Source organism: Palaemon carinicauda, chromosome 24 (genome assembly GCF_036898095.1).
Source record: "Palaemon carinicauda isolate YSFRI2023 chromosome 24, ASM3689809v2, whole genome shotgun sequence".
Lineage (NCBI taxonomy): Eukaryota > Metazoa > Arthropoda > Malacostraca > Decapoda > Palaemonidae > Palaemon > Palaemon carinicauda.
The window spans coordinates 66,944,434-66,961,933 of NC_090748.1; the positions used below are offsets into that span (position 1 = coordinate 66,944,434).

The window sequence follows — 17,500 nt, forward strand, 5'->3', positions numbered from 1 at the left end:
TTCTCATTTATTATACCAGTATCAATTATTTTCATTTATTATACCGACAAATGTTCTTAATTATAGCACGGCCAAAGGCAAAGGAAAATTCCTCTCTCCACTATATTTATATGTTTAACATGATATCCATATCATCATCAGACCAATATAATTGCAAAGCATTGGAAATGCTGTCGTTTATTTGGGAGCGTAAGAAAAGCCACAAATTTATATTCCAGGAAAAAGTATAAATTCTTGGTAACGAAACTGCTGCAGGTAAAGGCTCACAAAAGTCTATTGTGATGGCTAAAAGCATTAAAAGAATGTATTCGCATTCTCTTCTTCATTTTTATTCTTCTACACTTTCTTTGTATTTTTTTTTTTTTTTTTTTTTTTTATTGTCGCGTTTAGTATTCTTCAGTCTTAGTTGGTCTCCATTTATACACTTCTATCTCTTGTTCTTTATTTTTTTTGTGGGAGGAAGGATATAAACTGAAAAGTAAGGATGTACCATTGGTAACAAGGCAATTAAGGAAGGAATTATGAAGTACCAATAATTGAGACAAATTATTATGGGAGATTTTGATCTGTCTTAAAAAAATTTAGATTTTTATGAATAAGGGAAAACAATGTAGAGACGAAAATCTAAATACCAGGAAGAGAAGATATTTAAGGCCAGATAGACCAAACAGTTAGGCAGACATCTCACTATAAAATATCTCACTTCAGTGATCGGAAGTTCTATATACAATCTATTCTTCATCTTCTTTAAAGGTTTGAATTATTATTTTCATTCTTGAATTTCTTGATATGAAAGAAATTCTTTAGTTACGATGCAAGCAGGAATGATAATCAAACAATTGATCAACATAGGTAACAACACCTTCCCTTTGATTACTCCACTTAGAATTCATTTGATGGGACTCCACTAACATTAACTTTGCACTTGCAGTGCTTATGAACAGGCTTAATCAAATTTACAAATTTAAGAAGAAATTCCTAATAACGCATTACTCTCCAAGAAATTGGCTGGTGCACACCATCAAAGGCTTTTTCATAATCTACAAATGCCGTGAAAAGTAGATTTCTATATTTTTTAGCTTGCTTTACAACTAAAATTAGATCAGTACAACTTATACTTTTTTCTAAATCCTGCTTGTTAATCTATCAGCTTTTCATCAATCATTCTCTCGAGTCTCTTCAGAATAAGCATGCTATATATTTTCATGATAACTGACGCAAGTGTGATGCATCTATAATTATTACAATCAGTCAGGTCTCTTCTATTTTTTGCCATTTTCGCCAACACTCCTAGCGCCCATTTATAAGGTTTTTGCCTCTTCATGCCACATTCTACATAATAATCTTTTAAGTATCGTGGGGGTCACTTCATTTTCAGTCAATATCATCTCAGCAGTTATTCTATATTGCAACCAGTAGCTATCCATCAATTGAGTTTTTTAATGATAGCTTCAACTTCAAACACACTGAATTCATTTATAGGCACAGCAATGTCTTTCTCAGCTTCAGGTGTATTAATCAAATTCTTCCCTTCATATCTCTTTATGACCTCCCTAACGTGTTCCATTTAACGTTGCCTTTTTTCAACTTTTGTTGTTATAACAGATCCATCTTTTTTCATGGAAAAAAGCTTCATATTTTTTGCTCCCATAGAGATGTCATCAATGATTCTATGAGTGATTCTACACCATAGCCACTCCCTGAACTCATGGATTTGTCATATTCATCTGCTTTCTTGTCTAAATACTTTCTCCAGTCATTCCTGGCTTTTCTTTTGACCTCGCTATCTGCACTGGAATGGAATACTTAGCATGCGTAGCTTGTAATTTTCATTACTTCCTCGAAAACCTTCAACAATCAAATTCTGTTTTTGTCTCATTTTGATAGTATCACAAGTATCATTTCATATCCATATTCTTTCCTTGTAACTGCATGTCTCTAAACTCTTGTAACTGCAATGTCTCTAAACTGATATATGTTCTTGAAATCACACCATTCTTCATTAACTGCTTGTCTCCTAAACTCTATAAGGCTGCAAATCAATTCCTACATTCAATTTTAAATATTTCTCTGCGCCCATCTTCTAACTTGTATCAAACCTAGGTATTCTATCTACATTTTCGTTGTGTGCTCTCAGTTTTAATATCAGCGTTGCAATAAGGAACTGGCGATCACTACCAATATCAGCACCTCTATAGCTTCTTACATTTCTCAAAGTCTTCCTTGCCTACGTGATCTATTTGATTTTTGTAATTGCCACATGGTGACGTCCATGTGTATTCGTGGATGGTCTTGTGCTGAAAAAGAGTACCTCCAAAGACAATGTTGTTTGTAAAGAAAAAGAAATTACAAAAAGTGCTCCGTTTTCATTTTCAACTTTCCCAAGACCACCAACAACCATTATATTACTATCATTATTACTTGCTAAGCTAAAACCTTAGTTGGAAAAGCAAGATGTTATACGCCCAGGGGCTCCAACAAGGAAAATAGCGCAGTAAGGAAAGGACACCAAGAAAAGAACAGTAACAACATTAAAGTAAATATTTCCTATATAAACTAAAAAAACTTTAACAAAACAAGAGGAAGAGAAATAAGATAGAATAGTGTGCCCGAGTGAACCCTCAAGCAAGAGAACTCTAACCCAAGACAGTGAAAGACCATGGTACAGAGGCTATGGCATTACCCAAGACTACAGAACAATGGTTTGATTTTGGAGTGTTCTCCTAGAAGAGCTGTTTACCATAACTAAAGAGTCCCTTCTACCCTTACAAAGAGGAAAGTGGCCACTGAACAATCATAGCGCAGTAGTTAATCCCTTATGTGAAGAAGAATTGTTTTGTAATGTCAGTATTCTCAGGTGTATGAGGACAGAGAAGAATATGTAAAGAATAAGCCACACCATTCGGTGTATGTGTGGGCAAAGGTAAACTGCGCCGTAAGTAGAGAGGATACAATATAGTACAGTCTGACCTAGGCCAACATAAACAGGTCAGTCGGACAGAACTGTCATTTTCGGTCCGCTCTTTGACTGTGACGTCACGACAGCCTCAACTGGCGATTCTCTGTAAGGCCATGGCCCTGTATGTTAAGGCATTATTATTTTTCATTGAGTAATTCTTGTTCTTGGCTGTTTAATTTGTTAATTTGATTCTTCTGTTATCAGAAAATTCAGAGAGTTCCTAAACAAATTTGTTGATGAAATAATAATGCTGTAGACTTAGTACTGCTGTGTGAATTGATTAGCGAGCATTGAAAGAAACATGGTTGTAGTTGTAACATTTATTAATGAAAATTATTTCTAAACACTTGAATACAAACAGAAATGACCTTCAACTATTTTAAGATTGCCTTGATTGAAAGTCTTAAAATGTATAAAGTATTTACACACATCTAAATATATAACTTTGATTTTTTCTTGCCTCTCCCCGATCCTTTTCAATTTGTCTTTCTTTTCTTCATTTTCATAGCATTATTTAAGAGCTTAGTCTAAAATGTATAGATATCTTTGTAAAAACATCAATAACGTCATTCGGGACTTTTACACCTGATTGTTGCAATTCAACATCCAGGGTTTTTCTGCATGATTTCCCTTCTAAAAGTGATGAACCCTGAATTGTATTAAAGACTTCTCGTTGCAAAATTAGTTGAGAAGAAAATTCATCTGATGGCATATACAACTCACCTCTGTTTACCATCCAAATCCAGGATTCATTTATATTTTTACTCTTTTAACTTTCTTCCTAATTGTGGATATTTTGTAGAAAACTTTTTCACAATGTAACCTCCAATATATTTAAGAGCCTCATTTTCCATTAGAGTGACAGCCGTTTTTCCGTTTTCTTTGTCAAGAATTTTATTATCTATATCTTTTGTTGGGCATTCAAAATCTAAATCTTGAAACAATGAACAGGTCAAGTATATTTCTAATACTAATTCTCTATCTTCACTATATTTTGAATTGCAAGCAGTCTCATTTGTCAACATATCATAATTGTCGCTCTTTGCAATGATGTTCGTTTTTTCACTAATTATTTTTACATCTTTTCCGAGAATCAATGACCTAAGCCTGAATTTAAATTCAACCGCATTAGGGTGATCGTATGTGTCCTTTCATTGCCTTATGCAACCAAACAGACGCTGTAAACAGTCTTGATTTACTTTTGCGTCATGATGTAATTGACATTAAAGAAATCTTTAACCATATTAGAAAGACAAATAACAGACTTACTAGAAAGAATAATGCCTTTTTGAAATTTGTACATACATCTTGTTTTTGTGATTTTACTTTTAAAGAAGTCATTACCTTTATGACCTTTTCCAAAGTATTTACTTAAAATTCTTTGTCAATTCCAAAGCCATGTCTCTATGGTATATCGCTATACATGTTGTTTGAATTCATTATATTATATTCGTTCTTGAATTTTAAATTATATCACCATATGGGGTCATATGCTTTGAAAAAATAACTGAAATCCTGTAAAGAATGAGCTCTTTTAATAAGAGAATATAAAAACAAATTTCGGAGGCAATGCAATTTTTACTTAGGTTGGATTTTAGTTCCCTACATTGTATAGAATTAACTCACCTATTGGTAAATGTATAGAGGGGACAGCGTTTTTCTTCAATAACCTCATATTTTTAGGTTCTCGGTAGTCAGCAACCTTGATTTCATATCATCAATGTAATCTTCAGGTGTGAAGTGAGCTGAACACACCACTGCATGTTTTGGATTGATTTCATCAGGTCGGCAACACGCATTTATCCACTTATATCAATAGATATTGTCTCTAGGAAAATTAAAATACCTAATACCATCACCTTTTGTTTTTCTTTTGATATTCAGGCATCTGTAAACAGAACAGTTATTTGGCATTGTCAATTAAGGGACTGGTCTCGGATGTAAACAATGCCAATATATTCTTGATTGTAAACAAGGGTTTGGTTATGAGAATGTAACTGACCAGTGCGAGGTTTTGTTTTGACTGGCCGGGGTGAAATGTGGCGAGCGTGATGAGCCCAAAAGGATGACTCATCGATAATCCTCTGTCAGACTGACCTTTTTGTATTGGCGTTGAGTCTGGCCAGTCAAAGGACCCCATAACTCTCTAGCGGTAGTATCCTAACGGGTGGTTGGTGTCCTGGACATCCTACTACCTATATCTTCATTATTCCTTCCAACTATAGCATCATGGTCACTCATCACAGTTTTCATATCTCTTTCTGGGATCTCATCTATTATAACATGCAGATCGTCATAGTGTTCATCTTTCCTTTCTTCAGAGGAATCATTTGATGGTGCATAGCAAATTATAACACTCATATTGCACTGCTTTGATTTGAATATTACAAGTAACAATCTAGTATTTACAGCTCTCCATTCTACTCTTGGTGTCATCATCACTCCTACCCCTTTTCTTCCAACTCCATTTGTTCTTCCTGAATATATATATATATATATATATATATATATATATATATATATATATATATATATATATATATATATATATATATATATATATATACACACAAACACACGTATATGTATATATATATATGTGTGTGTGTGTGTGAGTATTGCTTTGATCTAAGATTTCCTTACTAATCCCCTTACCAGGTATTCTTAGCACCCCGCTATGCACGGGACTGTGGGCTATTGTGTCATTTTCTTTCCATTGACAGACTAAATCCATAGAGTGTTCATTGGCTACATTCATCAAAGGATAGCCAGTTCCTTATTATGCACAGTACCCATCTAACTAAAGCAAGTGACCCCTTCCGTTCCATACTAATCCCAGTAAGATCATCCTCCAGGCATCAGGACTAAAAGCCGAAGAAACAGCTTAACTATCGCCTTAAGCTCAATCCATCACCCTGCTATCAGTGGCTTCATCGACATTTAGGGGGCATTTACTCCACCAGGTTGCTCATACGCTTAAATAAACGGTAGCAAACATGAATTGCTAAGTTATTCCGCCCAGTGCGGTAATCTTATATGATCTTGGTATTTCTTGAATCATTGGCATATATTCTATTTTATTTCTGTATTCATTTTATGTTTAGCATTGGCCTAAACGTCTATAAAATATATATGACGTTTTATAATGATGTTAAATCATATTCCAATGAAGGTTTAATAGGGACAAGAATGAAGTACATCCGTACCCTTCCCCACCCCCTTTAAAGGAGACCTGTTCTTAGTATGGAAAAAAGAACCCATAAAGATTAATGTCTCTCTCTCTCTCCTGCTCATTTGCAGATCGATTCTTTAAACGCTGAGAGAAGGGAACGTTGAAAAATAACAATATTAAGATGAAAAGGAGGCTAAAGGTTTTCGAAGCGGAACAGGCGCTTAAACACAAAAAGAAGAGACAGAACAATTCCTTTCTAGATTTCTTTGAGCTGCGTACTTTTTGCCTGAGCGGATAAAACGAAGCCTTTTTTGTTAAGCGCCTCTCGAGATATTCTCTGATTGAGCGGAAACTACCGATAAAAAAATAAAAAATGGAAAGCGAAAATCTGTTTGTGAGAAAGAATAATTCTAATATAAGTATTTTGATTGTAGTGTTAACCCTGCTTAACCTGAAAACCTGTATAAATGACCATGGATACTCACAACGTTATTTGTTTAATGTCTTCCTGACTACATTGTAAACTATATAATTTTTAACTGACAGTTAACTAAAAGTATAGTGGCTCTTCTAGGAAAAGGACACTCTAAAATCTACCATGGTTTTCCACTGTCTTGGTTTAGAATTATCTTGCTTGAGGGTACAATCAGGCACATTATTCTATCTTTTACCTTATTTCATTTCCTCACTGGGTTATTTTTCTTGTTGGATCCCTTGGGGTTATATCATCCCGTTTTTTTCCTACTAGGGTTGTAGCTTAGCAAATAATAATAATAATAATAATAATAATAATAATAATAATAATGATAATAGAGGGACCTTAGTGAGCCAAATTCCAAGTTACGAGACTAGATATCGGTGCGGAATAATAGTGGAAATCCACAATAGGAATCCACACATATATTCACGTCTAGAAACTTTTTTTTTCAGAAAGAAAAAGTTATATATAATTAATGATGTAATTTTTTTTTTTCGTTTTTTTACGGTTATTTGAATAAATGGATTGAATTAGGAAATACTAATAAAAGCCATTTTGTAACGCAATTATGTTCAAATTCTGAGAATATATTAAATAATCCTCGAACATGAAATGATGATCAAGTAATAGCTGTTCCTTCGTATCACTTCGCCAAACGTCGAGATCGTCCATTTTTTTTTTTCTTTTCATTATTTGTAATTGGAGAATTTTTATGAGGAGAAATACCTTCGGCATCGGTATCTGTCGTGTCTGTGGCAACTGCCTTGTCGACAACCTGTGCTGGAAGAGACGAGGAAGACAATATCAGTGATCAAGATCTAATTCCTGGATTGAAAAACTAATTTGTATTTACGTCGGTTCAATGGGTAAGGGATTGTTTCCATCTATGGTGCTTCCAATATTGATCAAAGCAGCCTGTACCTGTCATTTGTTACTCTCTTAATGGGTTGCTAAAATCCTCCTAAAAATCTTATTGAATTGCAAATTTTGCAACTCTTAGCAGATATATAGTACATCTAAGGAGTTCTGGCAAATATCTGTAAAGAGATAGTGGAAAGGAAACCCCCTAATTCATTCTCTTAATTATTTAAATCTGGTTTGTTGTGCTTTCCCACCTCTGAATTCCCTGATCATCACTAGAGAATAACAACATGCGCCCAAGACAGCAACTTAGACAGCCACAACATTAGACAGAAAGGCCCGAAGGAACGGACGTTACATTATCACCATTTCATCTTTGTGGACGGTCTTTTTATTTCTCAGCCATGAATCAGAATTACGTCACACTTTTGGTCTTTTATTTCAATTTCATATTTTGTTTCCAGTTGGGAGGAGGAGACCGTCTGCAAAATGTCAAAGGCACCTGTTTGATTAATTCTATTTGACTTTTATCGTTTGAAAATAAAATTATTCATAAAAAAAAATGAGGATTTTCTTTTATATATAAATTACTAAATTTAAGCTTTTTAAATAAATTTATTTAACATCAGCTTGATTTCTCTTCTTTCCCTGAGGCCAGACCTCATTGTAATAATGTGACCATCATTCACACATTCTTGAGCAATCAGCAAAAAAGTTATCGGTGTGATTTTGTTGGTGAAAATTGTCTCCTACACCTCTGTTGTTGGACGTTCCATATTGAAGTATTCTGTTGCCTTTTTTAGATCCTGGTGTTATGACTGTTGCAATTATACACATCACAAACAGCAAATTGAAGTTGTTATTTGCTTCGCACACATCTATAAACGATTAGTTACTTGTGAAGTCTTGGTCGGCAAAACATGATGATTAAGACAAACAAAATTTAACTGTTGATTTAGTGTTCTACTGCGTCTCTCTCTCTCTCTCTCTCTCTCTCTCTCTCTCTCTCTCTCTCTCTCTCTCTCTCTCTCTCTCTCTCTCTCTCCATAATTCACAATGCATTAGCACTACTCTGCAATATGATTATCAACTTCGTCAACTTCTTATAGTTCTTGACGTTCCTCCCATTTTTTTTTCCTCTTTTTTTTTTTTCTTTTTTGTCTACGGGACCTTGCTTTGAACTCAATGCCTCTCAGGCTTCTTCCATCTATATGGTCTTCTATCCTGAATGTAGATAAGGACAATGAATAACTGTATTCCATTATCACCATCTTTCATCACCATTCCTGGTTGTTTTCTAATTTTACCTCACCGCTGAATGTAACATGAAATAACATAATCTGAGCTTATCCAATGATAGGGCTAACCAGTTATTTTTACATATGAATTGTAACCTAATTTACGTTTTTGGTGAGAATCTATACTGGTCTTATCCAATTATCCTTTAACTCAGAAATCCCGTAATACTTTCAAAATCGATCGATAAACCTTTAATGGACGGAGGCCCTTTTTGTACCGTAGGGATCGCAAGAATTTTATGATATTATCTGGAGAAAATTTTGTAACAAAACGTTCCTTGCTTCAAATAACGAATCACGGGTCAGGAATTCAACATACTTAGTTTATATTGTCTCTTATGTATCTTGCAAACGATGTTTAAAGGTAATTGAATAACCGGCTGTACAGTAATATCAATTGTAGAATACTTATCATATCATTAAAATCTAAGTATAAAAGAAATTTATTCACTTTATGACCCATCGGAAACTCTTTCATAACTTGCAAGCTGCATTACTGATTGTTTAAAATGAACCAATTATGCGAAATGAAAGATGGCGCAAAACTTCTCGCCAGGAGTGCAGGTCTGAATGGTCGACTTGGAGGTGTTGCTAATGTCGAAGACTTTAGTGATTTCCTTTTCATGTTTACACTTTCTCTTTGACAGATATTCGGAGCATTGCAATCTATCTGGAATCTTGATCTTTATTATAATAAGGTTAAAAACATTCATATTAATGAAGTTGCACAATCAGTAGCTCTCTAGTGACTGATTTTGTTCAAGAGTTTTGTTACATGGCAATTTTACTCTTACTGCGGCACATGAGCTTAATAACAACGTTTATAAAAAAAAAGAAAAAAAGAGAAAAAAAAATTATGTATTTGTAGATAGGTAGTTCGTAACTTTATGTATTTCATTCATTTCTCAGTGATATTCCAGTTTCCCTCTGGAGCACCCAAATAGTGGTTCTGTTTTTGGTTGTCTGGAATAAATATCTAAGGGAGAAAGAGGGGAAGTCGGTTACAGTACTAGAAGTAGTTATCACACTATCATTATGTTTGTGCAAAGAAACCACCCGTCTTCATAAAATTACTCATCGATCTCTAAAAGCATTACTTATATATTCTAAAAGCTTCACACACGCAGCTTTAATCAGTTATTATGTGTATATTTCTACTCAGTCTATTGTATATTGCATCAGTAACAATACGTTCATATTTTTTTCCAGGTTATTGAAGATCGAATAGTGGATAAGAAAGAAAGAGGCTATCGGAGATGTCCCAAGAAAATACGATATGACCCCAACAATTAAGGAAGTGGAGAAATAAAAGAAATCGGAAAACTCTTTCCAGTTTCGAGGAACTAAAAGGCAGAAGTGGATCGCGAACCTAAAGCTATAGAAAACTCTTGAGAGAGAGAGAGAGAGAGAGAGAGAGAGAGAGAGAGAGAGAGAGAGAGAGAGAGAGAGGGAGAGAGAGAGAGAGAGAGAATTCCATTGAGCAAAGTATTTCTTGAAACAGTTTAGAAAATAGGGGTTTAGGAAAGTAGCTATAAGAGCTGCTAAAAAGTATTAACTAGTATTCTATACTACTTTGACAAGCTATAACATATAATGATTAATAAACGTATTACTTGAATCATGTTCTCCAAGCATAAAAGGATATGAAAAAATCCCATATTCGATAAAGACCAAATTATTTTCAGAAAGTTCAAGATCAGCTTGAAGGTGAATATTCAGTATACTCTATTTCATAGCATATCCTCGTGACTCACTGATATGTAGACAAATGCACGAGTCTTTTTCTAGGTGGATAATTGATTTCATGTAAGTGATAACAATACAGGCAATAAAGGTAATAGTGATTAATATAATAAACATAAATACAAATTAGTGTCATGTGCAAACATTCACGATGAAAGAACGGAAAATAATAAAGGAAATGCCTGCAGTGCTAATAGCAATATAATACAGTATGTATGTATTATTTTATCAAACAAAAAAATGTCATACATTATACGAACAATATGACTTTATTTAGACTCAAGCAATTAATACTCGAAATTACGGTTGCTTTTTTTTTTTTTTTCTTCTCTGACACTCAAACTCTAAAGTAATAAATATAAACGGAAATACAAGAAAATTAAGCTAGTTCTAAAGGTCATCACAACAGTTTCACTAAGCTTCGTATATTAAAATTTTCTTTATACGGTCTTGAATAATTTTAATTTTTTTGCATAAATATACTTTCAAATATCCCTTAATTTATAATTGCACAATAATATATATTTTAGTCCACAATAGTGTGGAATGAGGACCCTGATCTTGTGTGAGTAACAAAGGCAATTGAATTTCGAGGCAAAGAAGGGGAAGGAAAAACTTTTAAAATGCCTGAAAAATCTGCCAAGGAAAACATGCGATAAAGAAAATTCCCTAATGGTCGGTTTTGGGTCAATTCCCGGCCCCTTCTACTGTTTCCCGTCCACTTCTTCAGTTACGGCCTGCTACAACGAGCAAAGCCGGGTGACTGCATTATTTTGAATGGTTTTATCTGCGTCAGAAAGAATAGAAATAAAACGGTGAATTATATAATATAGGAAGGGGAAAGATTGATAACAATCTCATTGTTGAAAAGAGAAATTTCGTGGAAAGCTTAGGAATTCTTTGAGAAGTGGAAAGCTGACTTAATGAAACCCTGGAGCAAAATATGTACCAGTTAATGGTAATTACAATCAGTGTGTAAAATGAAAGAAGGCGACGTTTTGAAAGTAGATATACCGATATTAACTGAATAGAATAAACTAGAAACTTGCAGGTTCTGATAGAAAATCAGATATATATTTTTTTTAGATTGACTTGAAGCATATTAACATGCGTGACACTGAATAGCATATATTAAAAATAACGCTAAAATATAAAGATAAAAGTCATTGCCCCAACATCTTTTATTCTGAACGCTGTGATTCCTGATCCGGGCAGAAATTCTTGGAACATGGGAGCTTAAGTCTTGAGTCAATAAGAGTTGGAAAGTTATTGACTGAAATGGCAGTTATGATTACCAGAAATTAATAAATTATTTGCGAGAGAGATTAAATCCTTTGTAAGGTTGTGGTTCATCCTCTTTTGGCTGATAAAGTCTGGTACGTTTTGCTTCACTGAAAAGACGCTTCAAATATGCCGTTTACACCGAATGAATCGTCTGGCTACTCAGTAAATAAAAGTTTGGAAGGGATGTGTTTGCTGTGAAGGTATAAACGTTATAAAATCAAATTTTGAAATGACTAAATGCTACCTTTTTTCTTTCGAAAAAGAAGAAAGCAGCAGAAACTGCTATAAAAACTTCGTTTCCAATGTTTACCAGCTCCCATTACTTTGAAGTTTGAAACTAATATTCAAACGGGAAGACATCCAAACTTACAGCTATAGAGAATTTGATTAGTTTTCCAAACATGTCAGAAATAAAACCTTAGCAACTACATAGATTTACGTCCGGGATACAATTTCCAATATAACATGGCTATTAATCGTAACCTAAGTGTATATAGCTCAGCAATGGGACCGCTAAACCCTTTCCAGTATCTGTTGCAAAACCTAACGGTTCCTTATTCGGAAACCAGTTGGGAAGATTCCAGTTTAGAGAGACTGATGAACTTGACCTATTTAGAAGATCCTGACGTCCTCTATGACCTGGGAGGAATGCGTGGTGGCAGTGGGGACCTCCCAGAAGGACCCAACGTAACGACTGGGACGATCCTCTATGAGGTGCCAACTGGAATTGTGGTCCTTCTGTCAATCTTCTACGGGTCAATCTCCCTGGTGGCTGTCGTGGGAAATGCCCTCGTCATGTGGATCGTGGCGACGTCCAGGAAGATGCATTCCGTAACCAATTACTTCATTGCTAATTTGGCATTGGCTGATATCATCATAGGGTTGTTTGCAATACCTTTCCAGGTAAGTGACTCGAAGTATACCTTGTAATTCCTTGTAGGTAATTTGTACTACCCTTCCAGAGAAAAAAAAATTCAGTTTGCCTTTAAATATATTACTTAGTGAGCACATATATCTTTTCAAGTAAATGAAATGTCTTTTTATTTCTAGTGACCATTATTTAAAACACGATTGTTTTTCGAAGGTTTGAAGGAAAGATGAAAATAATCAGATTATTAAAAAAAAATTATATTCATAAAGTTAAACTAAGCTGACTTTGTTTAACTAATTGCATGGAAAGGCTAAAATCCTTAACAAGGAAGTATTAGTTGTCCTATTACCTTGAAAAAGGTGTCGTTATATTTTATAATCTGTTTCTGAATTAGTTAAAATGCTATTACCAAGTTATCAGATCATGACTATATTACCTAATAAACAAACCAATAATTTACTTTTACTTCTATTCTGTAAGTCTATTTACTATGATATTTCATATCATTTTGTCAGCAGAATTCACAACCAGCAATCTAAAACAAGATTGAAAAGGTAAAGTGCAAGAAAAGGTGATAATATAGAACTAACTTCCTTCACTAGGCTCTCGTGCCTTGATGGTGCCACTATCATGAAGAAAGTTGAATTTTCAGGAAAGCAGAAATTGTGTAATGAGTTTTCTTTATTCTCGTGGTAAATAAACATCCCTTATATAATATACTTCTAGCCAGCATATAATTTTTGCCTCATTTTATCTCTTTCGTATAAGTGTGATTTAAAAATAATGATGAAAATAAAATTTCAATCTTTATGAACTGGAGCAAACTTCAACTTAACGCCCATTGTTTAACTACTAAACATTTTTAAATTGTCCCCGATCGTTCTCACCATTTTAAAAATTAATATTGAAATTCGTGTCCTATTTCGTAATAGATAATTTTTGTAATATGCAAACACTTCAAGGTAAAAAGAATGAGGATGTGAGTTTACCAAGCCTGTTTACAGTCATTTTAGATAAATATCCTTTATGCATAAAATATGAGGGTTTGTATATGTTAATGAAATATTGAGGTACAGTACTTCCGAGACTATTTTAATGACATCGTTATTTTTAGGTAAAGAAGTTTTGAAAATTAATGAATACAGAAGCACACACGCACACACACACATGTAAATATATATATATATATATATATATATATATATATATATATATATATATATATATATATATATATATATATATATATGTATATATATATATGTGTATATACATATATATATATATATATATATATATATATATATATATATATATATATATATATATATAGGTATATATTTATATATAAATATATATATATATATATATATATATATATATATGTATATATATATATATATATATATATATATATATATATATATATATATATATATATATATATATATATATATATATATATATATATATATATTCTGAAAATGCAGAGAAAAAAAAGAGGGAATGAGAGAGGATATAGCCTCATTTTTTACATGAGCAATGCTAAGCCTCATACTATCATCGTTATCTACATAACCAAATTTCATCCCATACGAACAAAGAATCCGTAATGAAGAAAGCTGAGCGCCATGGCCAATACTTTCCCCCACGAACGGAAAACGAAGTTGGAATATCAGTCATTCTTGAAGTCTAATTGAAGGGAGGCAAATTCTGCGGGGAACGTTTGTTAGGGAAATGGACCGGAAGCAATGCCATTTCATTTAGGACCATTTCCCTCCAATTTAAGATGAAATTGCATATTAACTCACAAACGGTCGGGGCGACATGCAACTGACCCGCCTTTCCCTTTGTCTCTGCTGACGGTGGTCGAAATAGGAACCGCTGATGACCAAACAATACACAGAGAAAATTGTCAGACAACTATGAAAATATTCTTTTCAATCATATAATGCAAAGCTAGAAATGGTCGTTGATTATTCATAATATTCAAAATATATCTAAATGCAGTGTTTATTTTGAAAATAATATTTTAACAACAACAACAACAAATGCATCCCCAGGCTGCCCAGTGCAGATAGATGATGGTGGGAGATTTTCGTCTGATCGCTGACAGCAAACCAACCAACCGTTCAATAACAAGATTACGTTTGATGAGTAAACTTTATACTTTCCGGTGACTAATAGTATTATTTTTATTATAGCTGTATTTCATTACAATTGAGTACTGCTGAATATTATCCTTATGACGGCCACAAGTAAACCCTTCCACTGCATTAAGGTATCCCCACTCAGAATAATACTGGTAAAGCTCTATGTGAAGGACATCCTCGTGTCCCTATAGAACATTCAGAAATTCTGTTACTTCAATGATCAGGCAAGAAGTTTACAGACTTCTGTACAAGTATGTTTGTTTGAATATTATGAATATTTTTCATAAATTTATAACCCATTGATATTCCAGAAGATGGAGATTTTTTATCCTATATATTACTGCTTCATGAAATGCAGGAAAATCTACAATTAAAACAGGTTTTTGTTGATAGTTAACCATACATACATACATACATACATACATATATATATATATATATATATATATATATATATATATATATATATATATATATATATATATATACAGTATATATATACACACACACACACACATATATATATATATATATATATATATATATATATATATATATATATATGTACACACACACACACACACACACACACATATATATATATATATATATATATATATATATATATATATATATATATATATATATATATATATATATATATGTATATATATATATATATATATATATATATATATATATATATATATATATATATATATATATATTATTGAAAAATAGGATACAATTGCAATTACAAAAGGATTTTCAAATTATGATATAGAAGATAATTGAACATTTGTGGAAAGTGAATTGTTACTGATGTCGATGTTTCTTATATAATTCAAATGGATTAAATTTCAAATACAGCAGATGTAAGGGGAATCATAGTATGATTATTTCACTTGAGAAAGAACGGAATGGATAAGCGAGATTTTAGTTACCAGTCTTCTAAATACTTAAACCTTCTAGCGATGGAACCAAAGTAATGAAAATAAAATGAGAAAGAGTGAAGGAAATTGTGTGAATTCTAAAAATTAGATAAGATCAATTAGAAGAACGCCTCGTTGGATAATTCCTTTACCCTATAATAAAATTGCTATTTCAAAATAAAATTTCTGGTATTCAGCTTTAACTCTTTGACAAACAATTATTTCACACAAAGAAAAGGTATTTTACAATGTATACATATAATTCCCTGTAAAGTATGAAGTGTGCAACAGGAGTTAATGCAAATATTCATGTATATGAATGGAAGGTAATTTTGAGTCGATAATATTCTTTAGAAATATGTGTTTTAAGGCCTCGTTTATCAATGAGGTGAATTCTAGAAATGACCGTTCATCCTTTACACTTGTCCCAGCGGTCGAGGTGAACCTGGCAGCTTGACGCATACTATATGGGGAGGGGATGGAAGCTTCAAAGCACAGCCAGAATTTTGAGAAGACAATATGAACCCCATATTGCAAACTGATGCCCTGTACAGAATGTCATCATTAATAGAGACCCCTTAGAACATTTGATGTGATATGAATAATATTCAGCAGTAGTTCACTTGACAAGGTTTTAGATTGCGGTGTTATGAAACACAGCTATGAAGAAAATAATACCATTTAACACAGGAAAGCATAATGTTTACTCATCAGATGTAATCTTTAGTTATTGAACAAGTATGATTAGGAAACATTTTCATATTATTGAACTCCCCAACCCAAGAAAGAAAGAAAATGCTCGCATGATGCAAACACCTTCCAAGAAAGGTAGACCTAGTAATCCACCTAACATCAAAGAATTAAAAAGCCTTGTCAGAAATTCTTTTTATTTATCAAAAGTACTTATCAGACACACATTAAAGGAAAATATTTCATGACACATAGATCAACAACTTGCAAGCAAATATTATAACTGACATACCTGCAATCCGTTATCCTAGCCTGCCAGACTCACACAAGCGGATTAAATCCGAACGGTTTCGTCAATGAATATCAATGAGGCCCTTCACACGGTGTCCTTGCGGAAGAATCTCCGGACGTAATCGCATGCATTGCTAATCCGCAGTGTCGTTTGGAATACTTAAGACGTTTATGGCGCCTTTAAGACAGGAGTTTTTTCGCATGCGGGATACGGTAGTCTTAGTTCAGCTGATGCAGAGGGTAGGAGCAAGGCCGTCTCGAAAGAAGGCCAGGTCAACAGGGGGGCGGGGGGTGGGGGGGGGGACGTTAATAAAGGTCCCACGCGTTCCGAGTAGTACTATCACACTTCTATAGGCTTTAAGTAAAGCGGCCGCGCTCCATTTCTTTATATTTTTCTGCTGTTATTCCCGAAAATTTTACTGTTTTGGAATCCAGGCTAGAGCCTATTATGTGGTGTGTACCAAACTGCAAAGAGAGTTACGGAAATGGACCGAAAGTATGTGTTTTCCTTTCCAAATACTGATGAAAAAAACAAGTGATTGCACGTTTTCAGGAGAGCCGAATATGTTCCTGAGTAAAATAGTAGGAGAAGTACTATATCTATTGTTGTAATAATTATAAATGCATTACATTGTTCATGCGGTATTGGTCACCGAATATCAGCCTCTTTTATAAGGATTTAATTTAAAGATTACCCAACTGTTTACAAAATTACTTGTGTACTCACACTTTTTTCCCTTGCTACTTACTACTTCATTATCTCTTTAA

General features: G+C 33.4%; 2 protein-coding genes across 2 annotated transcripts in view; one reads left to right on the forward strand and one right to left on the reverse strand.

The window, feature by feature from the left end:
- Nucleotides 1-2,192: 2,192 nt before the first annotated feature.
- On the reverse strand, nt 2,193-5,320 carry LOC137618415 (uncharacterized). Its single transcript, XM_068348584.1, has 3 exons — nt 5,155-5,320; nt 3,775-3,893; nt 2,193-2,297 (listed from the first exon to the last, which is right to left on the reverse strand). The coding sequence occupies exons 1-3, from the start codon at nt 5,318-5,320 to the stop codon at nt 2,193-2,195; spliced, it is 390 nt and encodes a 129-aa protein (XP_068204685.1).
- A 5,564-nt stretch (nt 5,321-10,884) lies between these two features.
- The window catches only part of LOC137617863 (tachykinin-like peptides receptor 99D), an 82,035-nt gene continuing 75,419 nt past the window's right edge, over nt 10,885-17,500 (forward strand). Inside the window, exon 1 of the mRNA XM_068347812.1 lies at nt 10,885-12,698. Within this exon, the coding sequence (XP_068203913.1) occupies nt 12,261-12,698 (438 nt within the window). The 5' untranslated portion in view covers nt 10,885-12,260. The remainder of the gene's footprint in view (nt 12,699-17,500) is intronic.

Bases quoted from the DNA above. Each gene is read 5' to 3' on its own strand.
- LOC137618415 (XM_068348584.1), bottom strand. From the start codon at position 5,320: ATGAGTGTTATAATTTGCTATGCACCATCAAATGATTCCTCTGAAGAA. The intron at 3,894-5,154 runs GTAGTAGGATGT...CATTGTTTCAAG, and splicing joins AAGGAATAATGAAGATATAG to ATTTAGATTTTGAATGCCCA. The intron at 2,298-3,774 runs GTGAAAAAGTTT...ACTCTTTTTCAG, and splicing joins AATATATTGGAGGTTACATT to CACAAGACCATCCACGAATA.